The 27,151-nt window shown below is 33.7% G+C and overlaps 1 protein-coding gene across 2 annotated transcripts in view; it reads left to right on the top strand.

The window, feature by feature from the left end:
• KIF18A (kinesin family member 18A) overlaps positions 1-27,151 on the top strand; it is a 73,874-nt gene that overhangs the window by 33,301 nt on the left and 13,422 nt on the right. For both annotated transcript variants that reach the window (XM_077761435.1, XM_077761436.1), the window contains one exon: positions 4,851-5,092. In XM_077761435.1, coding sequence (XP_077617561.1) covers positions 4,851-5,092 — 242 coding nt within the window. The remainder of the gene's footprint in view (positions 1-4,850; positions 5,093-27,151) is intronic.

Raw genomic sequence — 27,151 nt, 5'->3', positions numbered from 1 at the left:
CTGGAACTAATAAATGAATTTAGTTAAGTTGCATGATACAAAACCAATATACAGAAATCTGTTGCATTTCTATACACTAATAACAATATCAGAGAAATTAAGGAAGCAATCCCATTGACAATTGCATCAAAAAGAATGCAGTACCTAGGAATAAATTTAACCAAAGAGGTGAAAGACCTGTACACTGAAAACTGTAAGACACTGATGAAAGAAGTTGAAGAAGACGCAAATAAATGTAAAAATATTCTGTGCTCATGGATTGGAAGAATTAATGTTGTTCAAATGTCTGTACCACCCAAAGCAATCTATGGATTGAATGCAATCTCTATCAAAATTCTGATGGCATTTTTCACAGAAATGGAATAAAAATTCTAAAATTTGTATAGCATTACGGAAGATACCAAATAGCCAAAGCAATCTCAAGAAAGAAGAACAAAGTATCACACTTCCTGTCTGATTTATTTCCTTCAAACTATATTACAAAACTATAGCAATCAAAACAGTATGGTATTGGCTTAAAAGCAAGTGTGTAGTACATTGTATGTTGACTAACTAGAATTTAAATTAAAAAAAAAAAAGAAAGAAACTGCTTTGTGCATTTAAAGAAAATAAAACATGTAGATTAATAGAACAGAGAGCCCAGAAATAAACCCACAAGTATATATGGTTAATTAATTTATGACAGAGGAGCCAAGAATATACAATGGGGCAAAGACAGAGTCTTTAATATATGATGCTAGGAAAACTGGACAGCAATATGCAAAATAAAGAAACTGCACCACTATGTTACACCATACATAAAAATGAACTCAAAATGGCTTAAAAGACTTGAACATAAGACCTGAAACCATAAAACTCTTAGAACATAGGTAGTAAGCTCCTTACCACAAAATAGATGGTGAGAGATGGTATTTTAGATTTGACACTAAAAACAGAAGAAACAAAAGCAAAAATAAGTGAAATTACATCAGACTGAAAAGCTTCTACATACCAAAGGAAACCAACAACAAAGTGAAAAGGCAATCTTCCTAATGGGAGAAAATATTTATAAATCATATATCTGATAAGGGGTTAATGTCCAAAATATATGTAGAACTCATACAAATCAATAACAAAAAAACAAAGAGAGAGAGAGAGTGTGATTTAAAAATGGGCAGAGTTCTAAATAGACATTTTTCCAAAGAAGACATACAGATAGCGAACAGTACATTAAAAGGTACTCAATATTACTAATCAGGGTAATGCAAATCAAAACCATAATAAGATATCACCTCATACCATGTGTAGCAACATGGATGGACCTTGAGGGTGTTATGCTGAGCGAAATAAGTCAGGCAGAGAAGGACAAATATCATATGTTTGCACGTATAGGAGGATTAGGAGGAACTTGACGGAGGAACAAGGGGGAGAAGAAGGGCAGAAATGGTGGGGGAAAGGGAGAGAGGCAAACCATGAGAGACTCTTGAATGCTGACAAAAACTGAGGACTGATGGATGTGGGGGGAGGGGGGGATGGGCATGGAGGAGGACACTTGTGGGGATGAGCACTGAGTGTTATGTGGAAACTAATTTGACAATAAACTATTAAAAAAATAAATAAATAAATAAATAAAATAAAATAACCTTTAAAAAAAAAAAAAGATATCACCTCATACCTATCAGAATGGCTCTTATCAAAAAGACAAGAAATACAAGTATGTGAATAGGGAACCCTTGTGCACTATTAATATGTATATTAATGTAAATTGGTATAGCTACAATGGAAAACAGTATGGAGGTTCTTTAAAAAGTTAAAAATAGAACTACTGGGCACCTGGAATGCTCAGTTGGTTAAACGTCCAACTCTTGAATTTTGGCTTAGGTCATGATCTCACATCATGAGATTGAGCCCTGTGGGCATGAAGTCTGCTTAAGAGTCTCTCTCCCACTGCACAGTCCCGCTCATGCTCAGACACTCTCTCCTCTCTCTGTGTCTCTCTTTAAAAAACTGAAATAAAAATAGAACTACCATATGATCAACCAATTCCAGTTCTGGGTATTTACACAAAATGAAACACTAACACAGAAACATATATGCACCCCCATGTTCATTGCAGCATTACTCATAATAGCCAAGATATGGAAACAACCTAAGTGTCTATCAGTAGATGAAAGGTTAAAGAAAAAGTGGTGTGTGTGTATATATATATATATATATGTACACACCATATATATGTATATATATACATACCATATATATGTGTGTGTATATATGGTGTATATACACCATATATACACACATATTCCATCGTGTGTGTGTGTATATATATACACACACACACGATGGAATATTATTCAGCCATAAGAAAATAATCAAATCTTGCCATTTGTGACAACATAGATATACCTTGAGGGTGTTATACTAAATGAAATAAATCGGTGAAAGAGAAATACCATATTATCTCACTTCTACATGGAATCTTAAAAAAAAATCATCTATATAGAGAACAGATTAGTGATTTCCAGAGGCCGGGGTTGGGGGTGAGCAAAATGGGTGAAGTGATTCAAAAAGTACAAATTTACAGTAATAAATAAATCATAGAACATAATGTACAATATAGCAACTATAGTTAGTAAAACTCTATTGCACATCCAAAAGTTGCTCAGTGGGCAGATCTTTAAAAGTTTTCATTGCAGGAAAAAAAACTTACATGTGGTAATGGAAATTAACTAGATTTATTGTGGTGATCATTTGCAATATATATAAGTATTAAATCAAAAAATATAAATGAACAAATGCATGAATACATTCAAACAAATATAAGTACATATGTATGTCATGGGTCCTGAGACCACCTCCTTGTTTGATGATTTACTAGGACGACTCAGAACCCATCATATAGTTGTACTCATAGTTAAATGATTTATTACAGCAAGAGCATGCAAAACAAAATCAGCAAGAGAAAAAGGCAAATGGAGCAAAGTCCAAAGGAAACCATATGCAAGTTTTCAAGTGTCTTTTCCACTTGGACCCACACAGGATGTGCTTAAGTCCTCCAGCAAAAAGTTGTGACTACATTTGAAATGTTGTCTAAACTTTGGAATCTCATTAGACAACTATTGCACTTGGTTTTTATTGGGAGTTAGTTACATAGACACCTTCTGCCTAGCCTATTCCAAAATGCCAGACTTGCCAGGAGGAAAGTAGCTGTTCAGCATAAACCACATTGCTTATAAAAATAGTTTAAGCAGTGAGGCAGTCTTATCAGTTCTGAAAATAACAACTCTNGCGTGTGCAGGGGAGGGACAGAGAGAGAGAGAGGGAGACACAGAATCCAAAGCAGGTTTCAGGCTCCACGCTCTCCACACAGAGCCTGATGCAGGGCTCAAACCCATAAACCGCGAGATCATGACCTGACCTGAAGTTGGACACTTAACTGACTGAGCCACCCAGCCACCTTTCATTTTCTTTGTACAAATACCCAGATGTGGAATTGGTTGATCATATGGTAGTTCTATTTTTTTCTTTTTTCTTCTTTTAAGAGAGACACAGAAGAGTGTGTGAGCATGAGCAGAACTGTGCAGAGGGAGAGACTCAGGTAGACTTCATGCCCCCAGGGCTCAATCTCATGACTGTGAGATAATGACCTAAGCCAAAATTCAAGAGTTGGATGCTAACCCCAACTAGTAAGACCTTCTAAAGATAGCAACCTCTGGCAGGCTGTGTTATCTCTTCTCTGTACAGCACCTTATTAGTATAGGTGCTCAGTAAATAGCGTTTTGTTGTTGTTGTTGATTTTATGCTTAATGACTTTTCCTTATAGTTGTTGCCTACTTGGCTTAAATGGAGTACTTTCTACCCTCCCCAAAAAGGGCAATGTCACAGACAATTTATATGTACTACTATCTAAATATTTAAGACTCTGAGGTAAAAAAACAGTTATTTCCTTGATTGTTAAAATCAATGGCTATCCTTTTTCCACTGCCCTACCCATAGTTCAATGATTCTATTTTGCTGGATGTTATGAGTCAACTGAAACAACCAGGTCTGAAGCATTTCAAGATCATTCAAGTTGTTTGATGTCTTCCTTGATATAAAAGTTAGGAGCCATTAATTATGTGTATAAATTTATAACTGTTTAGCTGTGGCATTTCTTCAGTGAACATGGAGGTTTAATACATAAAAAGATACATTCAGTTCTGCTCTGATTGATAGCATTAAGGAAGATTTTGAATCAGAGACAAGAATCCAGTGCCCCATTGATTCCCTTTATCTACCATCCTTGTCCACAACCCTTCTATTTGGAACCCCTTTGAACGGCTTTGAAAGCCATTGCTTTAACTAATGAAAAGCTAACTTGAAGGAAAGTTGAGTGTGATTCCTTCAAAATATTACATACCTAAAATGGTTCTCATCATTTATAGTGCATTTCTTTCATTTTAACTCCATGATACTTGTTTGAGTAACAACAGACTCTTTATTTTATAAATCACATAATGCTTTGCAGAAACCTTTTAGATGTATTTAACGCATTTAGTTTTGACAGTAGGCTCTTGTTGCAAGTAATGACTGTCTGGTTGTACCCCAAGTTATCGAGGAGAAACATCAGTTTGTGTATTACCCAGGATCATATGGAAGCAAGTGAAGACTAGCCGAGTCTAGAGCCTGGTGCTTATAATTCCCATCCAGGATTCTTTCCACTCTGTACTTAATGTAGTGAGAATATGTTGAGGTATTTGATTGAAATATTCTAAAGGAAAACATACAAGGTATCATTTAATGATGTGCTAATACTTTAGATATTATGTAGAACACTAATAGTGTTTTAAAATTTAATATTTATATCTCTTTTCTTGTCACCTTTTTTATAGAGTATTGAATGCTTTACTTCCAGCCCTAAGAAAACAGTATTGTGCATTAAAAGAAGCTGGCCTTTCAAATGCTGCTTTTGAGTCTGACTTCAAAGAAATTGAACATTTGGTAGAGAGAAAGAAAGTGGTGGTTTGGGCTGACCAAACTAATGAGCATACTATAAAGCAAAATGACCTACAAGGGATTTCTGTTCTTATGACCTTTCCACAACTTGGACTACCAGATCAATCTACTCCTTGTTGTAAGTACAGCTTTTCCTTTATTAGGTAAATTATAAGGTTATTTCTAAAGAGTGACCTCCTTTATATATTGATCTACAGAACAGTTAATTTTTTAATAGGTTTGGCTATTTTGTGAGAATTAATGGGAAAATTAGCTTCAGAATCATCTCATTAACCAGTACCTTTCAAAGGTTTCAGAGCCAAGTATGCTTGATGTTCTAAATAACTCTAGCAATAAAACTTTTAATTTATTTTACCTATTTTTGATGAAATAATTGTACTTCCACCCTTCTTTAAAGTTTAACATCAGTTAAGTGAAGGTGAAGTGAAGATGAAGATTATATTTAAGAATATTATATTCTATAATACATAATAATCTGTTCTTAAGATCAATTAACAGCATAGAATAAACTATGTATTCTGTTGCCATGTATCACTTGTTATCAAAGTGTGCTTAGGACATTTTAATTGCAAAGCAAACATATAGTGTTTAAAATAAATTCAGGCAATTTAGAATTATACGTACAAGTAGAATGCCCTCTTCACCTTTCTCCAGAACCCAGTCTTGTGTCCTGTCTCAGAAATGCATTTAGCAGTTTGGTTGTCTTTGTAGTGTGTGAGAGTGTGTGCATCCGTGTGTGTGTGGATGTGTGGATGTATAATATTTATAGTACATAATCTAACTCTGGCTCTTTGGTAGGTTTCATATGAATCCTAGCACATAATATATATTGACCTACAACTTTTTTTTGTTTGTTTAGTTTATTATGAACATGTTTAAGGTATATACTTAAAGAATTTACCTTATTTTTTAACAAGTGTGAGAATCCAGAAACTAGTTGCACCATAATTTATTTAACAATTGATCTATTCGTGAACAGTGCATCAGAAAGCATGCCTGTATATTCACATTTGTGCATATGTACCAAATTTCTAGAGACTGATTTATTGGAATATAGGACAAGTAATTTTTTAAAAAATTAATCTGTCAAACTCCAATATTTTCTTTATGACAAATATATATGAGATACCTCTCTCATCTTTAACCCAAAATAATAGCAACCCTAAACTCGTGTATATTCTTTTTAAATTTGCAACTCTCAGACGTTACCTCCAAACTTTTCTGTCTTTCTAGAAGTTTGGATCTTCCCAAGGCTCTACTTTTTGTTTCCAATGCTGGTAGTAGGAGGTCTCCATTTTGTTAGAGAGTTTTAATTTACCTTACAACATCACCGTCAATTGATCATTTAATCCGATTACCATTGGTCATTACCTTGTAGGCTCTCCCCATTCTTTTTTTTCGGAGTTTACAGATTTCAGAAAAAGCATTTCTCATATATACAAAAGCAGAGTCCTGATTTTCCTTTTAGCTTTCCTGTTGTTCTGATCCATGCGATTTCCAACTTCCAAAAATTACCCAATTTCTGATGTTGGCACCTATTGCTTTTTTCTATCACTGATGCTGTGTCAATAGATTTTAAGAGGAAGATGAAGCAAATTTCTGTAAATTTGTGTATTTGATTTTATTTCTTTTAGTATGGTCTCTTGTCAGAACTATCAGTCAAATATTCGTTTTGTAGCTTTTTCCTCTTAGGTGTTTGTTTCCTGTTTTGCTGGGGGCGTTGTTTTCTATTTAATTGTTCTTATCTTTACTTTTATTATTTCTGTCTACTTTTACTTGGTTTATGCTGTTGTTTTTATTCCTGACTGATAAAGATAGATATTTGTTCCTTAACATTCACCTGACTTTTATAACTTATGCACTAATCTCCATAGGTTTCCCTCTAAACACAGCTTTAGCTTCATTTTAAAAGATTGATACATAGTATTTAAGATTATTATTTGTTCAAAATATTTTCTGATTTCTGTTGTAATTTCTTCTTTTTTATATATAAAATTGCACTTTCAGATTGAGCAAATTTCCATTTGTATTCAGGTTTGGAGAGGCAATTAAAATGAGAATCATAATTTTTAAGTGTCATGTAGGCATCCAATAAAAACTGAGAGAATAGTTTTAATATTTTTTAGTTTTTATTTATTCTTTAAAAAGCTATAGCAAAGTCCATTCTATTTTTTGTTTATTTATAGATTAATTCAATTGTATTCAGAGAAAATACTTAATGTGGTTTTAATCATTTGGAGATTATAGAGACTTGCTTTAGGCCCAGCATATATTTAGCTTGTATAAATGTTTCACGTATGCTTATAAGGAATTATATTTTGTAGTCATTTATTGCAAGTCTGTTAGGTCGAGTTGGCTGTGTTCTTCAAATTTTACTCTTATAGACTTTTTTTTTTAAATTCACATTCTGTCATATACTGAGGAGACCTATTAAAAACTCCCTCTGTTACATTGGATTTTTCTATTTTGCATCAATGTTCTATAACCATGCTAACAAATGAACACAAACATGTCAACTTAAAATAACACTGATTTATTATCCCTAAGTTCTGTAGATCAGAATTACAGCAGGGTCAACTGGGAACTCCGCTTAGAGTTTCAGAAGGCCAAATCAAGGTGTCAACCAGCTGGATCTCTTATCTGGAGGTTCTGAGGAGACAATGTGCTTCTCGGCTCATTCTGGTTGTTAGCTGAATTTAGTTCTATGCAGCTGTAGGGCTTTGGTCCCTGTTTTCTTGTTGGCTGTTGGCCAGGGGTCATTCTCCATTTTTAGAGGTCACCCATATTCCCAGGTACCTTGCCCTCTTTCTTCATCATTTCATCTCCTAGCCAACAAAGGCAGGACAGTTCATTCTCATGCTTTGAATCTCTCTCACCTTCCCTTCTGCTTCATCTCTTCTACCTACAATTAAAGGGAAGTCTCTGCTTTTACGGGTTCAAATGGCTAGATTGGGCCTGCCGGGTTACCTAGGATAATCTCCCTGTTTTAAATCCGTAACTCAAAATACATCTGTAAAATCCCGTTTGCCATATTATATAACATAGNTAAGCGAAAGTCGGACGCTTAACCGACTAAGCCACCCAGGCGCCCCTTAAGGGTACTTCTTCTTGTAGTTCTGTCAATTTTTGGTTTCCATACATTGAAATTATATTATAACATCTGTATATTTCAGAATTCTTACATCTTCCTTTTTTTACAAAATGTATTTAATCATGTGCTTATTCTTAAATTTGTTTTGAGAGAGAGAGAGAGAGAGAGAGAGACTGTGAGCAGGGAGGGGCAGAGAATCCCAAGCAGGCTCCACACTGTCAGTGCAGAGCCCAGTGCAGGGCTCAAACTCATGAACTGTGAAATCATGACCTGAGCCAAGATCAAGAGTCAGACATTTAACCCACTGAGCCTCCCAGGCATCTCTAGGTTTTGTTTTGTTGTTCTCTTTATTAGTCTTTATCTTTTAAACTGTTAATTTCTTTTCTACTTGATCAATTTATTGATATTTGGTTTTAAACCTGCCATCTTGTGATTTGCTTTCTAATTGTCCTGTTTTTTCCAAATTCTTTTTCTTTTGAACTTTGCTTTAAAATGATGGAGTGATATTTAATATTCCATTTTTTAACCTCTGAGCTTGGAAACTATATACTCTTTTTATATTCTTTTAGTAGTTACTCTTGGATAACATTATATATCCTTGATAGCTTTATCAAAGTAATTATGTTACTTCCACCCTCAGACAGTGTTAGAAACTTAAAAAATTCTTTACCTGGGTTAATGCCTCTCCTGACATACCATTGCTATGATGCATTTTATTTTTCTATATATAATATATCCACAAAATGTGTTTTCATTGTCTATATAATCAGTATTCACATTTACTTTTTGTTTTTCAATATTTTTTTCAGCATCTCTACATCTCCATCCAAGAAAAATTTTCTTTCATCCAGAATATTTTGCATTTCTTTAACAGTGGATATGCTAATGATGAATTTTCTTAGTTTTTATATGTCTGAAGCTGTATTCATTTTACTTTCTTTCTTGAAGGCTGTTTTGCTGGGTATAGAATTCCAGTTTGATATTCTTTCTTTTCTTAGCACTTTAAAGATATCATTTCATTATCGCCTGGGGTTTTTTTTCTTGCTGTTGTTGAAGTCAGCTGTCATTTCTCCCTCAAATATAATCAGACTTCTAAAATATTTTCTCTTTGTCTTTCGGTTTTAGTAGTTTTGCTCTGTTATTCCTATATGATTTGTTATTACTTCTCTTACTTGGTTCAAAGAAACTTTCAGAATTTGTGTCTGGGTTATCTTACAGTAGTTTTGTGAAGTTCTTAATTATTGTAGCTCCAAATATTGCTTCTGCTACTTTTGCTGTCTCCTCAGCTTCTGGAACTCCAATTACATTGCTTAGTACCTTTCTCCTTGTCTTATCTGTGACTATTTTCTTTTTAACTTTCTTCTGGTTTTCTTTGTTTTTTTGTCTCTCTGGAAATTTCACGTATTCTGTAGTTTACTTCATTTGCAGCTGTGTCAAATGAGTTCTTAAATCCATCAAGTTCTTAACTTCAATTGTATTTCATTTCTAGATTTTGTATTTGATTCTTTTTTATAAATTTCCATTTGTTGACAACAATTCTCACTGAATGCAATGGGTGTAATTATTTTAAAGTCTGTGTCCGAGAATCTCCAGGTCTGGAACCCTCTGGGTCTGTTTCTGTTATCTCTTTCTTCTGGTTCTCTTTCACATGGTCTTATTTCCTTGAAGGCATGCTAATTTTTGTGCATCAGACATGTATTTGCAGAATTGTTTATAGAAATACTTTAAGGCTTCTCATAGTAATGTCTTCCTTCAGAGAGGATTTACATTTGCTTCTTTTAGGCCCCTGGTAGCATTAACAATCCAAAATCACTTTAGTCCAGTTTTAGGGATTGGGATCATTTGAAACTACACAGCAACTTTTGCTAGGGTCTGCCTACCCCTGATTTACCCTCTAGAGCATAAGATCTTTAGGGTTCTAACTCAAAGCAAGGAGGGTTTATGAAGAACTTCGTTTAGTGGGCCCTAACTTCAAGTGCCAGCACCCCAGTTCTGCCAAGTTCTCAACAATGTTACTAAGTTTTTCTGCCACCTCCTTCAGGATCAGCAAAAAATCTCAAGGGGAAAACAGCTGTAATTGCAGAGATTACCTTCCAGAGATTCCCAACTTTCTCTTGATATTTAACCTATAATTCTTCACAATATTTTTAGTTCTCTGTGCCTTCAAGCATATGGTTTTTATATTTCGTCCAGACTTTTTTATTGCCTTCAGTAGAGAAGTTGCTCTGAATTACTTAGCTCTCTGTTATTAAGTTCCTATGTTATATTTTTACTTTAAAATGAGTGGGATTTTGGAGATACATATTTATATCCTCTTTTTCTTTTAATAAAGTATTATTGTCATTAGAACTAACCTAGTTGAGATCTTTGGAAAGAACTTAAGATTTTTTACAGATTCTCTTGTACCTTTGGGGCCTTGATTTTATATATATAATGTATTCAAGATGTTGGAGAGGAAATAGGGTTTTAACACCAAGATCAAGAAATACTGACCACCTGATGGTCATTATTACTTATTTAGAAATCCATATTTCACTTACAATGTAATTGCATAGACTATACTTGTCAACAGTAAAACACAACATTTATTCAGTTCTTAATTCCTTTTCATAACATTTTTAAAAGGAAAAACTGTTAAAGTCATATTACATTCTATAAACATATTTCTTTTGAAAGTGTATCAGAAGATGAGTTTTGTTTTTAATATTTTTGTTCTTGGTTTGTTGTTTAATATTTTGTTCCATGATTTCATGGATTAATTTTTGTGTCTTATTCATTCCATGAATTACATATGTTGGTTTCACCATGAATAGGGAGTCAAAGATGAGTAACAGGGAAGGGGCATGGAGTACAAAGTGAGTCCACTTATAAATATTTCTTTTTCTTAGTCTTAGAATACTAAAGTAGTTGATTAAAAAAGACATAATGAAATTTATGTTTGTATTTCTAAAGATATGAAGCAATACCTAGTTAGCATATTATGAAAATTGGGGCGCCCGGGTGGCTTAGTTGGTTAAGTGTCCGACTTTCTCTCGGGTCATGATCTCGCGGTTCGTGGGTTCGAGCCCCGCGTCGGGCTCTGTGCTGACTGCCAGCTCAGAGCCTGGAGCCTGTTTCAGTCTGTGACTCCCTCTCTCTCTGACCCTCCCCTGCTCACGCTGTCTCTCTCTCTCTCTCTCCTAGAAATAAATACAACATTAAAAAAAATAGCATATTATGAAAATTATACTATTAATAACAGTCTTAATACATTTAAGAAGTAAAATGGAAGAGTTCAACTTAAGCAAAACATGATTCAAATGTGTCTCATTCATCAAAGCTTACACATGTGTTACTGACTTTTTTCCTATATTCTCATAAACAGATAATAAGTAGTTTTGTTGTTAAATTTCAAAAATGCTAAATACTCTGGTATTTGAGACTTGAATTTGGCTTTTTGTTTGTTTTTTGTTTTGTTTTGTTTTTCTGGTGCTGTAGGGAGCTTTAAAAGGTACTTATTAGATCAGCAGCAATTTTTACATTTAAAATGTATACACTGCTTTTAAAAGCTGATGAGATTAACCATAATAAATTCTATCTGTGCTCTATTGTTAGGTATCTAGATTGTCTAATAACTTTTTATTATTATAAATAGCATTGCAGTAAGCAAATATGAATATTTATCTTGGTGCTTATTTCTGATTACCCTTATGATAAATTCCTAGAAGTAAAATTTCTAACTCAAGAAATAAGCACATTTTTAAAGTTTAAAATATATATTGCTTAGTAACTTCTCCCACCCCCGTGTGATTATACCAGTTTTAACTCCCATCATCAGTGTAAGAAAATGTGTTCCTTTCTCCCTTTATTCTCACCAGCTTTTGGTGTTAAAATATCTTTAATTTTTATTTCATAGAAAATTATTTTCAAACATACATAGAAGTGCAAAGAATACAGTAATGAACTCTATGAACCCATCACCTAACTTAAGATTTATCTTATGGCTACTCTTGAGAACCCCATCTGCTTTTCTCCACCCCATCTAATCTGTACTGGACTATTTTGAAGGAAATCTCAGACAGCATATCATTTTGTCCATTTACATCTTAACGTCTCTAGAAGAAAACACAATATCCTTTTCATAACTAGTGTCATTAAATATCTATCCAATCAGTGTTTAAATTTCCCCCTCATAAATGATTTCTTTTTAAGTCTTTTAGTCAGCATACAAACAAGGCCCATACCTTGTTTTTGGTTGATATATTTATTAAATCATTTTGAATGTAGGGTTCTCTGTCCCTCTCTTGTCTAACTAGCTATATATTGATTTTTTGCCAATTTCAACCATAAATATTATCTTTCTATTTTTCCTTCGTTTACTAGTATAGTTGAATAGTTGAATGTATTTTTTCTCCTCTGTTCAAGGATCTATTTTCTTTTCTGTGAATTACTTAGCCATCAATTGAACATTTTTCTTGCATAGTCATCTTTTGTAAAAATTGTTACATATTTACAAGAGCTTAGGATACGGATGTTTATTCATTCAGCAATATTGATTAAACTGTGCGCCATATACTTATCTGATGCTAAGGATACATCAAAGTACAAAACAAACTTTTTAACCCTCCTAGAGTTTACATTCTAGTGCAAGAAGAAAGACATAAATATAGTAAGTAAATTAAACAAAATCTTAGAAGGTGGTACATGCATGGGCAAAGAAATACAGGGAGTTCAGGAGTGGGGAGGGGGTGAGGTTGCTTTAAATAGCATTGTCACAGTAAGCTTCACTGATAAATTTGAAGAAGTTCACAGTTAGCCATGTAGATATCTGAGTGAAGACTCATTTTCAGGTAGAACAACTAATGCAGATCTCTAACACAGGCTGGCATATTCTTGGAATGGCTAGGACCTATAATCGGTACAAAAGAAAAGGAAAATAAAGTAGACAGTGATGAGATCATCAAGATCAAGTGGAGGAAAGCAGATCAAGTAAAGCCTTGTACATCATTATAAGGACTTAGACTTTAACTCTGAACAAATCAGGGAACCATGGCATGATCTGAGCAGAGAAGTAATATATCTCCATCATGTTTTCAAAAGCTCCTCTGACTGGTGTGTTAAGAGTAGATTGTAGTATAGCAAGGGTGGAAACAGTTAGGAGACTACTGTAATAACCCAGGTGAAAGATGGTCATGGCTCAGACCAGATTGGTAGCAATGGAGTTGGTCAGAAGTAGTCAGATTCTAATATATTTTGAAGGTAGAACTAGCAGAATTTCATCACAAATTGGATTTGGGATGTGAGGGAAACAAAAAGGCAAGGATGTGCCTAAGATTTTTGAATTTCACAACTGAAAGAATCAAGTCACATTAAAAGAGATTGGGAAGACTTCAGGTAGAACAGGTTTGTACGGTGGGGGTGGCAGAAGATTAAACTATAATTGGAGCATTTTAAATTTGTCTACAATACATCCGAGCGATACATCCAAGCGGAGACCGTGGAAGCAGTTGGAGATAAGAATCTGGAGTTCAGAAGAAAAGTCTAAACTGAAATATAAATTTGAGAGCTGTTAACATTTAGATGATATTTAAAGCCACAGGACGGGATGAAATCATCAAGGGATATTAACTCTTTCCTCTAAGATTCATATTTATCATTCACTCTTTAAGTTTATCATTCACCCTTAACTTTGAGATATCCCTCTTAATACTGAATTTTTAAAACTTTTATGTCGTAAAACAGCTTCATTTTTTTCTCTCCTGCTTTTGGAATAATTCCTCAAAAGATCTTTTATCCATAAGCTTTTTAAAAAATTTTTTCTCTTATTTTCTCCTAATTTATTTAGATGTAAAGTAACAGGCGAGAATTTAACTTAATTTTTTTTCAAAGAGCCTGACATTCTTGTATAATATGTTGATACTCCATCCTCATGGTACCTTTGTTTTAAATGCAGTAGGTAGTCCTGTAATTCTATTTATTGGAATTATTTATCCTATTCTATCCTATTCTTTATCTTACTTGTCTCTCCTAGTAGCTATTATTTTCATAGCTGATACATGATAATACCTTTTGATATATAGCAGTGCTTAGTCCCCCTTCATTATTATTCTTTGTTTTTAAAAATGTTCTTAGCTATTTCTGACTCAGAAATGAATGTTAGCATAATTTTTTCAATTCCAAAGGAATAAAATATTTTTAAAAATTTAAAAGTTAATTTTTTATTCACTTTTTTTGCCATTAAATCTTTGCACTCTACCATAGCTTGTCTCTCAATATTCATATTTTCTTAGATGTTTCTCAGAAAAGTTTTGGAACATAACTTTCTTTGTATATATTTTGTATATTTGTTACTATCCCTAAATATAATATTTTATATTTTTGTTATATGGATTATTTAAATTTTTCTTATTAATAAGCCTATATTATTTCTTAGAAACTAACTTTTTAAATTTTGTTCATTTTAATACCTTACCAGTGTCAGCGCTTGATTTTGGAATAGATAGTTATTTGACTTGAAATCTTTGCCTCCAAACTAAATGTCTATTTACTTGGAGTAAAACATGCACCTATTTTAGGTCTGGAAAACAGAAAGTGCACTCGCTGAGTGCCATGCAGGATGGGGGTGCTGGCGGCAAGGTTTATTTATGGAACGGATAAAATTCCTGACATTAAATGAAAAGTCAAGATTTCCTCATTATCCATCTGGAAACTCACATTTAGTAATATTTCTGTCTCTAACCTTTCCTTTTCTTAAATTTTGTACCTCATGTTAGTGGTTTTTATCTTAAAGTACAATAAAAGAAAAGATACTAGTAGAATCAGTGTCTTATATATAATAGAAATATTGTGATTGAATATAGTTTCAATGTAAGTTTAGGCTTCCCCTAAAATTACTTGAATATGTCATTTAAAAATAAGTCTCTATATGAATTCTCATAGAATAAATGTGAGGCAGTAAAAATATGTATAAACTAAATCTTCCATATATTTTCCCATTTGGCAGTAAAATTTAATCATTACCAACAGACAATGGAAGTCAGGTTAATAGCCCTAATACATTTCATTTGGCCCTTATTCTCCTTCTAGACCAAACAGTGTTCAGTTGTTCATCCACAATTACAAATATTACTGTAAATTACAAGGTTTTTTGCGTTGTTTACCCCCTTAAATAAGCATGGACAGTAAGAAAATGAGACTGGGTGGAAAACATGGTATCTGCTATTTCCCACAGAGGCAAGTATCACAAGGTTATGGGTGATTTGTTACTCAGAGTGTTGGATTAGTTTAAAAGACTATGACAGTTTTTTAATATGTGGGAAAATGAATTTTCTTTGTAATATTTGTAAATAGTGAATTATTTGTTAAGCATTAATACTGCAGTAACCACAGTAGTGTCATATGAATGCATTATAAAATGTTGATTATATGGTTAATCAGTAGTACCTTAAAGTTACATATCTTTTAAACAGTTAAAATTCATTCACCTATATCATTTGCAACTGAATTCCATGAGTCATAAGGCTGTTAAAAGAATCCAGATTTATGATTAGTACAGTAATTGTATCAATCATGTGTAGCCTAGAAGTGTTTATTGAAATGCATATATTAATATTTGATTTCACTTTAGAACTTTGCCAACTAATTTTAATTTAGCATATTTTCCCAAAAAACCTCCTCACATACATATTAACATGAGTACTAGCAAAAGAAAAATCCTTGCCATCATTTTGTCCCAAGTCTCAATTAGATCTAATCCCATTCATCAATGTCTCTCTGTCGTGAACCCTGCTTTGCAGTCTGTGACTCATGTTTGCTAAATACTGCATTCTGCTTTTTACACTAACGTACAGCTCTGTAAATCTTTTAATGTTTGCAGTCTTAAGCTCTTGATAAATTAGTTCCTCTGGGTAAAATCATTCAGGACACCTGATATGGCACATCAAAAGATGACCCCAGAAGACCTGCCCATTTTTTAAGAGAGGGATTTTTAACTCATTAGTGATAAATTATCTAGTCCCTTTATTTAGAGGAACCATCTGTGGAATATTTCAAAAAGCTGAAAAATATAGACCCCTAGTACCTAAGACATAACATGAAATTGCCAGTTCATACTTGTGTTTTAGAGACTTATTTAAAATCAAGAAAGACAGGGAATAGATTGATGTTTCTTAATTCAATTTATTTTAAAACACTTAGAGAAAATGTGATGTAAGAAATGAATAATAATAGCAATATCTAAACTAGTTTCCATTTCTCTTGTCTCTCCCCGCTTCAGTCTACCCTTCACACTACAATTATCTTCCTAATAAAGTGCAGACGCCTTATTTAGGAGAGACTTCGAAGGCTTTGCCCGTCCGTTGTCAAGCTGCAGACTCACTTTTCTATAGCACTTGGTGTCCCAAGCTTTTCTTAAACATGCTTTCTGTTTCTTGCCTCTATAGTTTCCAAGCTTTTCCCTGAATCTTGAAGGCTGCTTCCTCTTGCTTCATCCCACATCCTAACCTATTAAAATCTTTATCCCCATTGAGAGTCCAATTCAGATTCTACCTTCTTTATGAGCCTTCACTTTACTGAGTCCTCTCTCCTTGGCCTGTACATACCCTTGCATTTCCACTGCATTTTTTATATTTCTGTTACAGTGATTACCACACTTTACCTTGTCTCTCCCCAACAACTATATCTTCATTGGCAGTCAGAAACTGTTTTCAGTAATTTATTTTTAAGTTTATTGCTCCTTTCACTAATTAATATTTTAGCCTTTTTATTATCTTAGCATAAATGTTCATTTATTTTAATTTGGAAAAAGAAGTCCAGCCAAAAGAAATAAGATGTATTTCCTTAACTTTTATTAATATTTTGTTTTAATAGTTGTTAGACATTTTTTCTAAGCATTCTTATGCAGTTTTTTTAACAAAAAACATTTAGATCTGTTATACATACAATTGATAACCAGCTTTTTCTCACTGAACCACTTGTTACACACACATTTCCCTATCAAATATGAAATTAAATCACATTTAACAGTTGCATATTTACCTAATCCCCTACCAATGAACATTTAGTTTGTTTTCATTTTATTGCTGTTACAAATTACACTTCACCAAACATCTCTGTGTATGTGTGTGTGCAGTTTCACAGCTTGTCTAATTATTTCCTTAGGCTAAGCCCCTAAAAAACAGAATAGCTAGATCAAGGGGTATGTATACTTTCAGAGCATTTGATTCGCATTGTCAAATTATTCCCCAGAACTATTATAACACAGAATCTACCACTATACGTGGGTAATGAACATGGGCATTTTTTATGTGCTTTTGTCTAGTTGTGGTTCATTCTAAATTACCTATTCACTTCTTTTGCTTTCTTTTTCTCTGTCTTTCATGTTTCTTATTCATCTTTTAAGAATTCTTTCTTGATAGATAGACCAAAGATAACCAACCACACAGACACCTATATATATACACATATACACAGACAGACATATATACACAAACAAGAGCCCTAAACCTTTTGCCATGTATGGTACTTTTTTTTCTTTTATTCATGGTGATTTTTAATTTTTATGTAACCAAATTTTAAATTATAAAAATACCCGTATTTTGTTCACACTTCGTGTTCTTTTTCTGATAATAGTCAGGAGATAGAATCTGTTTTGGGGAAATGAAATTATATATTGCCTCTTCATATTTTGGGGTCTGTGAAAGGAATTTTATATTTTTAAGTCTTTGTTATAATTGTATATGCTATTACTGTGGTTTCTTTACCTGATTTCAGCAAGAGACTTCAGTTGAGTCAACAACAAATATGATTGATATTATGATTTTGAGTATGTCACTTTCTTGCTGTGAACAACAAATTAGAAAATAACCTAATATAAAATTCTGCTTCTTTTGAGTGAGATGATACCCACTGTGACTTTCCTGGTGCTCTGTAGTTACGCGGGAAGTAGGACCTGCTTTAAAGTGGGAATTTCTAAAGTGGATATTCAGTTAAAAAATACAGATTGCTAGCCCTGGATGGCTCAGTCAGTTAAGTGTTGGAGTCTTGATTTTGGCTCAGGTCATGATTTCACACTCATGAGAATGAGCCCCACATCAGGCTCTGTTCTGAGTGTGGAGTCTGCTTCAGATTCTCTTTTCCCCCCCTCTCTCTGCTCTTACCCTGCTTGCGCTCTCTCAGGTAAATAAGCATGTATATATATATAAGAGAGAGAGAGATTGCTAACCTGCATGATTTCTATGACATGGAAATGTAACAGTTATATGTGTGTATATATATATAGAGAGAGAGAGAGAGAGATTGCTAACCTACATGATTTCTATGACTTGGAAATATAATAGTTAAAGAAGGTTAAGGGTTTATACTACTTGAGTTGTTCATTTTTTGCTACTAGGGAATATGTAAGTTTTAAATACCTTTTCCTCTGTAATAGACATTTGGTTTAAAATTATTTAGACATCACTTCCTTAATAATTAATCTAAGGGCATTTCTTATAATAAAAAATAGTAATAATTAAAAGAATTACTTAAAATTAAAAATATACCAACATTCTTAAGACTACCTTTAGGAAAATTAGCATATCAATTTTTCTTCTATTGTTCACTGAAACTCATGATGGATGATATAACCAACGTCTAGAATTTATCTAGTATTTCTAAACAGTATGCTTACACTGCTGTTTCTTGATTTATCTATGTTTAGATTTTTATCGTCTTCTGATTCTGATTGATGAAGATTTAGTTCATTTACAACACCACTATTTCTTCTTCCCTGATGCCCTAATGTAGCAGGGTATTTCACAATACATAATCATAATATAAAATGTTGTAGTTTATTATTATATAATTACCATGTGATAATGATTAAAACATGTATAATATTATATANTGTCCTATTTAAGGAAATTTTTATAATAAAATGTAAAGTTAAAATTTTTTCTTAAGTTTTAGTTAAGATTTTTTAGGTTAATAAAAATTAACAAGATAAAAAAAAATTTTTTTAATGTTTATTTTTGAGAGAGACAGAGAATGAGCCGGGGAGAGGCAGAGAGAGAAGGAGGCACAGAATCCGAAACAGGCTCCAGGCTCTGAGCTAGCTGTCACCACAGAGCCCAATGTGGGGCTCGAACTCACAAACCATGAGATCATGACCTGAGCTGAAGTCGGACCCTTAACCGACTGAGCCACATGGGCACCCCTGACAAGATTTTTTAAGACATTTCTTAAAACTACTTTTAGAAAGATAGATATGAAAGAAATCTGTTTCTCCTTTCTACTAGAAATGTTTCAGATTCCTCAACCAAATCTGTGGGATAGAGTTCTTGGAGGAATGAAATATTGAAAGATAGAAATACTGAAGAGTACTAGATTGTGCTCATAGCTTACAGAACAATACAGCCAATAAATACATTTTTAGATGTTTCTCTTCAGATCTTTTGCATATACTTTTTCATGAGACTCTCCTATATTTCATTAACAGAGTCAAAATATAAAACTTACTGCTTTTATTATACTATTATAGTTGATGATATTCCTTAAGATCCCAGAAGTTTGAGAGAGAGAAGGCAAGTGGCAGATTAATTAGTATTTCAGTTTCATTTACTTCTTCATTAACCCTGTAACCAAGGATCAAATATTTATTCATAATTTCTTTTCACCACTAACTAATGTAATTTAATGGAGCAGGCAAATTATTCTAATTTTATTATGATTGTCATTGTTTTTATTTTGATTTTAAGCTGTGGCTTATATTAGCATATTTTATTTTGTTTAATACTATACAAACTACACAAATGTTAATGTACATAAGTTATAATCTAGGTAATATTGTGTTAGAATCTGGACAATCACAGATGAAAATTCTATTTTTCCATCTAATCCACAACTTTAGTGCCTGCATTTACAGTTCATTTTAAAAGTGGTTTTAATACTTAAAAGTCTTTTGAAAGGCTTCTAAAACTTGGCAGTCTCAACAAAATGTTTTTGTCTTACTTCCTTTTTAAGCCTCTCTACGGACTTACAGTAAACAAACTTTTTGAAGCGGGAAATCTCTAGCCATAATGCAGGAACAGATGAATAGAACACTAACCACTTTATCCTGAAATGCACATTTTCAGTTGTATATAAGATGCCTTAAAGCATCATATAAATATTTTAAGATGTTTCGTAAACTATTAATGGATAAGTATTACAAAGACTAGGATTGGATTGATTAAACAAAACTTATTGTAGGGTTTAGAAGAGAAGCTCTTCTATATATCTTTTAGTAGTCCTATCTCTGGTTACTTTTAAAATCCTGTTTTGAATTATAGCACATAATTATTTTGAAAAGTTCTATTATTTAATTGTATAACTTCCACCACCTACCCTCTTTCCTAAACTAAGAATTTATCAGTTAAGTCTTTAGCATTGTATATGCATTTTTGTTAAATTGTTATTTTTAAGAAAAGCCTCATGATTCTAAAAATAACAATCAGGTGCATTATATTTTTACCTCATTAATATGTGCCTTCAATAATGTGAAGTGTTAGTAAGTCTCAAAAGATCCTCTTGAATTTCAGGATAATTGTATTAGGCCTTCAAAATACCAAAGTTATTTTTCAGTAAACAATTCTTCTCCAAGTAGTTCCCAAACTGCTTCTTTATTTTTCAATTTTGTATATTCCAGTTAAGTAGAAAATAGTAATAGAAAATTTGCTGATCCTTAAAGTGACATCCTCTCTGTTTAATCATCAGAATTTCTCAACAGACATATAAAGAAATTAAAGTATATCATGTCATCATGTAGAATCCAAATGTGAGGGTAAAGATAGGTATAAGAAATCTAATAACTAAAGTTGAAGATCTTTAAGACACTTAAAATATCTGAAAACAAACTAACTAAATCCTTGTTCTTATACAAAGTATGTCTTATTTCTTAGAGATTTTGCTATCCTAAACGTTATTTTTATTTCTGCCATTATTCTCTGTAAATTGTTGGTATATCAACATTATATATGCTGGCATTCAGATTACACAGGCAGTTTGTTCCCTGAAGAAAAGGAATTTTCCTTCATTCTGGAACTCATGACTTTAAATCTATTTTATGCATTTCTTACCATATTGAATGATTTATTTCTGGTGATTGATTCACATTTTTATTAGCCCTTTTTAAATTTTGCCAAGTAGGTAGTTGTTCTCCCTTGCTTTTTGTTATATGCCAGAGAAAACAAGGTGGGGAGGGAGATGGGCGGTAAGCCTCTGTAGAATGGGACTAAGTAAAGAAAAGATCTTTCCCACCTTCCCTAGGCCTAGAACATTCATAAGCTCTTCTATTTGCCCATCCAATGCATGCTATTTGTTTACATGTTTCAGTTAGACTTTGGCTAGCTTGGCTCCACTTAGGATTGACAGATTTTGATTAAAGCCTTCCCAGAACAAGCAAGATACATGTTTTGGTCTATGTTTCCCTTTATAGCCCCAAAGTCTGATTATTTTATTTTCATTAAAAGCCCTTAGATGTGTGTGTGTGTGTGTTTGTCTGCCTCCCCGTCTGCTTTCTCTCCCCTCTCCACCTTCATCTGCTTTTAAAATTCAGCTTATATTTTTATAAAAGTTACAATACTTTAGTGTGTACATCGCTTACATAGTACATAGGTTAGAAAGCTAACAGGTACTCATGTTTGTGGAAATATCTCTGCCCTTTTGCTCCCTATTCCCAATTCTTATTCTCCTTTTAGCTGTACTTTCTGGTTTTTCCTTTTAATGTTCAAATTTCAAATCTATACTGCTAATTCCTATTTGCTTACATTTTTTCCAATTTTAAATATCATCTACTTTTTTTTTACTTTGGACCATAAGTATTTAATACCTTGACATGATATATATGTTTCCTCCTCCACTACTCTTTCGAAGTTTATCAGCTTTCTAAAAATAAATCTCTAGAGTGTTTTCAAGTGAATATTGTTTCCTGTTGAGCCAAAAAATATGTAAATCTTCCTTCTTGTATAGCTTTATTGTTTCTATATGTAATATTTGCCTTTTTTTTCCATCCTCTTTTTTGTTGCTCCCCCTTATTTTGCAGAAATACATCCTCTGATAGATTCTTCTAGTGGGTTTACAGGGAGTAAACTTTTTTGAAAAAGTGCATGTTTCCTAATATCTGGTTATTTGAGTAGGTATAGAATTCTGTGTTGGAAATAATCTTTCTAAGAACTGTGAAGACATTGCTCCACTGATTTCTAAATTCCAATGTTGCTGTTAACTGACATGCCGTTTTTATTCTCCATACTTTGTGTGTGACTTTTTCCTCCAAGGAAGATTTTGGGATTTTCCCTTTATCCTTAGTTGTCTGAAATGTCACAATGATGTACTTTGAGTATTAGTCTTTTCTACTTCATTATACTAAATAGTCTGGGCTTCTCTGTCTGAAAATCTTTATTTCTTCACTCTGAGAAATGTTCATATATGTATGTGTGTACATACACATACATCTATCTCCATATATAATATTTTTTCCTACTTCCTGCTGTCTTTGGACTCTTACTAATCTGATATTGGATTTCCTGGATTGAGCCTCTAATTCTTTTATTTGCCTTCGTGTACTTTACCTCTTTTGGTTTGCTTGTCCTTTCTAAGAGATGTCCTCCACTTGATCTTACAACCTTTATTTTGATTTTTTTCTTCCTCTCCTGTTTTCAGTTTCTAAGAACTCTTTTTAGTAACTCAGCGTTTCTTTCCATAACACTTTGTTTCTGTTTCACGAATGTAGTAATTGCTCATCTCTCTGAAGATATTAATTATGATTATTCTAATATAGTCTTCTATTTCTACATTGTCTATTTCCTCTCTCTTTTTTCTTTTTTTTTTTTAAAGATTCTTTTTTTTTTTTTTAATGTTTTTATTTATTTCTAGGAAAGAGAGAGAGAGAAAGACAGCATGAGCAGGGGAGGGTCAGAGAGAGAGGGAGTCACAGACTGAAACAGGCTCCAGGCTCTGAGCTGGCAGTCAGCACAGAGCCTGACGCGGGGCCCGAACCCACGAACCGCGAGATCATGACCTAAGCGAAAGTCGGACGCTTAACCGACTAAGCCACCCAGGCGCCCCTCCTCTCTCTTTTATTCCTGCATGTAGTTTTGTGTCCTGATTATTGTGTTGAAAGATATTTCCTCAAATATCTGGTGACCCTAGTTCTATTCTGTGTACATAGTTAGGTCTTTCAGCTTTACTTTATAGTGATCTCCAGGAAAATAGCCAGTTTTGGGGAGCCTGAAAATGTCAGAACCTACTTTTTTTTTTATTGTTATGGTTTATCTATACAGAATTCTGATTTCTCATTTAGGTGATGTATAAGTTTGGCACCAGTATATTAGAGAAGTAGGAGAAAAATCTGTGCATTCATTATTGAGAAATTACTAAAAAACCTCTAGTGTCAGCTGTGCATGTTGACCCCAAGTCTCAACCTATCCAGAGAATAAAACCAAGTATCCTTTAACAGAGTGACAAAAGAGCAGTCACCTGGCAGGACAGGTGATATTGATGGTGTAAGATTTTGGGGAGTCCAGCTTCCTTATACAGACTTCCAGTCAGTTCTGTTTTTTGGTCCACTCTGTGCCTTCAGAGACATCCTTATGCCTCCAATTCCTGAAACTTTCTGAGGCTTTAGCGAGCTGAGTTTTTATTCATTTTTCTCTCATTCCTTACTTTACTCTTGTTTAAAAAAATATTTTTGCTATTGATAATTTTGGAGAATCAGTATCTGTTTATCACAAAAAGTGGTCAAATGCTTTAAGAAGAAAATAACATCACTCAGAATTTTTCCAGCCATAATCTACACTAATATTTTAATAGATTTTGCCATATTTCCTTCTCTGTTTTCTGTGACTTTCCCCCACCTTTTGCTTGCAGAGTTTGTATGTGTATGTTTTTTATGTGTTTTCAAAATTGAGATCATGCTGTATGTACAATTTGTATACGACTTCATTTTTCCATATCTTCAGATAATCTGTGAAACATGGCTTTAAATAATTTTGTAATTATGAATGTCCCATGTTTTATTTAGCCATTATTCCAATTGACTTCATTCTCCATGTGGTAGGGACTCAGTCTTATATAGGAGTGAAGAACATGCATGCATCTTGATTATCAGCAGGCCTGCGTTTGTACCAGTTCCGTTATTCCTATGTATTATCCAATGAGTTCCCTCTACACTTGTTATAAGTATGCTTTGCCCGTGACTTGCTGATATTCAAGTAGAAATTAAGGTCCAGAAGTGGGGGGCAAATGCATTCCTTTTCATGGATATAACAACCTAAGGTGTATAGAAAAGAAACCAGAGCTGTAGGTAGTATCAGCTAGAAACTTTGCCTTTTTGCCCAAGAACTTCTCACCCATGTGTGGTATGGCCACCAATGCTAGGAGCAAGCCCCACAGGGTTGAGTGCTTTCTGTTCAGTATTCCTCTCAGTACTGAGACAGCTGGACCAGGACCGAGTTTGACGGCCTCTTGGTGCTACTGCTGTTAATTCAGATATTACCATTTTACTGTCTCCTATAGTTTTGTCTCATCCTTCTACTTCATCTGTCTATTCCCTCATCCCTATTCCTAATGTAAGGGACTCTAGTAACATTTTGTCAGTGTCTTTTACTCAACTCCCGGGGATAGCACTGAAGGATGAGGTGGGGGAATATTTTATCATATTCACCTTCGTGTCTTTCTTTATTCTAGTTCTAGGTAAACAGTATCATCCCTAAGGTCTTCTAATGTCCTACTATGCAGATAATATTACCAACAATAAGACAGTTTTCTCCTATTTTTATTATATGGTCATTTTAAAGAAAATCTGGAAGGGAAGCTAGATGCCTCTACTCAGATTACCAACTTGGTTAAAATTGATTGTCTTTTGCAAAGTTAACCTTCATGTCCCTTATACTGTGGATATTTCTAAAGCAACACATACAAGGTGAAGTCAACCAAGTTCTGGTTCTTCCAGCAAGAAATTCTTCAAGTATTCAATGCCTTTCTGTTTTCCCTCCCTATCAAAAAGGAAAGGCTCTGATATCATGTATATCATACATTATTTGATCAAAATGCATTTATTACAGGACCACATATTTATTTTGAAACTTCATTAAATACGTATTAAAATGCAATGGCTCCTTTTTAAGGAACTGAATGCAACAATTAACAAAGTATGGCAGGTGGAGCAGTCAGTCCTTGTATCTGAAATCATAGGAGGTCGATGGCTAGAACTGAATAACAGCCATCTTCTGTGAATAAGAAGCTACATTTTCAAACCCAAAAGAGTGTCTGCTGCCTCAGCTCCATGAGTATCCAATCTAGACAGGGAAGGAAGCAGATTCCTAGACTCCTGCATTTACCCGGATCAAAGTTCCTCAGTAGAGGACAGGACCTCAAATGTGATAAGTGCGGGTGGTGAGCAGGGGGCTGTCATTAACAATGAGAATGCCAATTTGAAGGAATCCCACTTAGGACCTTTTGAGCTTTTCTGTAATTGCTCGTGTAGAAATGGCTCATGGTTTCACTGAAAGTTGTCAGTTTTGTTGATTAAATCATGTTAAGTACTGCTCCTTTATGTGAAGTCCTTATCTTTGGTCCTGATTATTGGGCAGTTAGTCACATGTATATATGTCATTGAAAATGTTCTGAATTTACTCTATATAATTTTAATCTGTTGTTTTTTTTTTAATACAACACCCTTCCTACATCCATCATAACTGTTACCAGTCTAGTCCAGGCTCTAGTTATTTTTTTGCCTGAGCTATAGCAATAGCTATGTTACTGATTTCTTCATTTCCTCTCTCACCCATTTGTATTCTGTTATCTACACATTAAACAAGGCAATCTTTTTTTAAAACATAAATCGTATCGCATCATATCCATGTTTAAAATAATCCTCCACAGATAGCCCTTTGCACTTAGAATAAATCTAGACCTTTACCTCATTTGTAAACCCTAGCAGACTGGCCCCTTTTGAGCTCTCTAGCCTCTTCATATTTCTATTTTGCCTCTGACTCATTACACTTCAATCACATTAGCCTTCTTTCTTTAACTTGAGCTCAGCAAATTTATTGTTGCCGTCGGATCTTTGCACTTGCTATTTCCTCTGCTTCTTTCCCCAGGTTTTCATAGGGCTGGCTTCTTCACAGTCATTCATATCTCATCACATATCCCATCTTTAAAATCACCTTCCCTGACCATCTAATTAACACCCTTCGTATCTCCCATTACTCTCTATTACATTTCTATGTTTTATTGTATTTAAATGAATTTTTCATGACTTTCTTAATTAATTAAGCTAATTTGCTTTTATTCCCTCTCCACCCAAAAATGTAAGTTCTTAAATGTCTTGTTTACTGCTACATTCTCAAAGCCTAAAAAACGTCTGGAACACGGTGGGTGCGTAATACTGAGTGGATGAACAAACAGTGACTTCTTTTTATGCGGATGCGGTCCTCTTAGTTGTTTCTCTTGTAATATAGCTGACTAAAACTTTTTTTTTCCTTTCATAATTAAAATAAACATTGATCCTAGATTGAAAATAGTAGTAGTGACTTCTTTTAGATGTCTCAACATGGTTATTGTTATTTCTGGAAATGAATTTCAATATATTCACTTATATCCCATGTGTCATAATTACTTCAGGGCAGTAGAAATGCAGTGTACTTACAATGTATTGGAGAGCTAGAGTCCCAAAACTGCTATTTCTAGACCATAAGATACATTGGTACCCTCTACCTTCTATGCTCAAGTGTATGATGATGCGGGTTGGTTTTTCAGATGGAAAGGCCCAGGAGAGGAGACGTGCTGTCCTCCCAGGTGGTTACCAGTCATTTTTATCCTACTTTTTAAGAGCCTATAACAATGCATTTTTAATTTTCTATTCTTTCCTGTGTGACACCATGCTCCTGAGGTATTTTATTGACTATTATCATCTGTTAGAGTCCCTTGTTCTGAAAGTCTGTAACTTCATGATTCCTTTTCTCATTTTATGAAGCTTTTTTAAAGGAGTTATAATCTGCCTCCAGGTTCCTTCTTTATCATTTCCATTTTGTAGGCCCAAGAATTACAGAATCTTGTTAGATAGTATTTTCCCAGTCTGAATCAGGGGAA

This window comes from Crocuta crocuta, unplaced genomic scaffold (genome assembly GCF_008692635.1).
Source record: "Crocuta crocuta isolate KB4526 unplaced genomic scaffold, BGI_CrCroc_1.0 scaffold884, whole genome shotgun sequence".
In the NCBI taxonomy this organism is placed as follows: Eukaryota; Metazoa; Chordata; class Mammalia; order Carnivora; family Hyaenidae; genus Crocuta; species Crocuta crocuta.
Note: the sequence above shows the minus strand (reverse complement) of the source record. Positions and strands in the feature narration are given on the sequence as shown.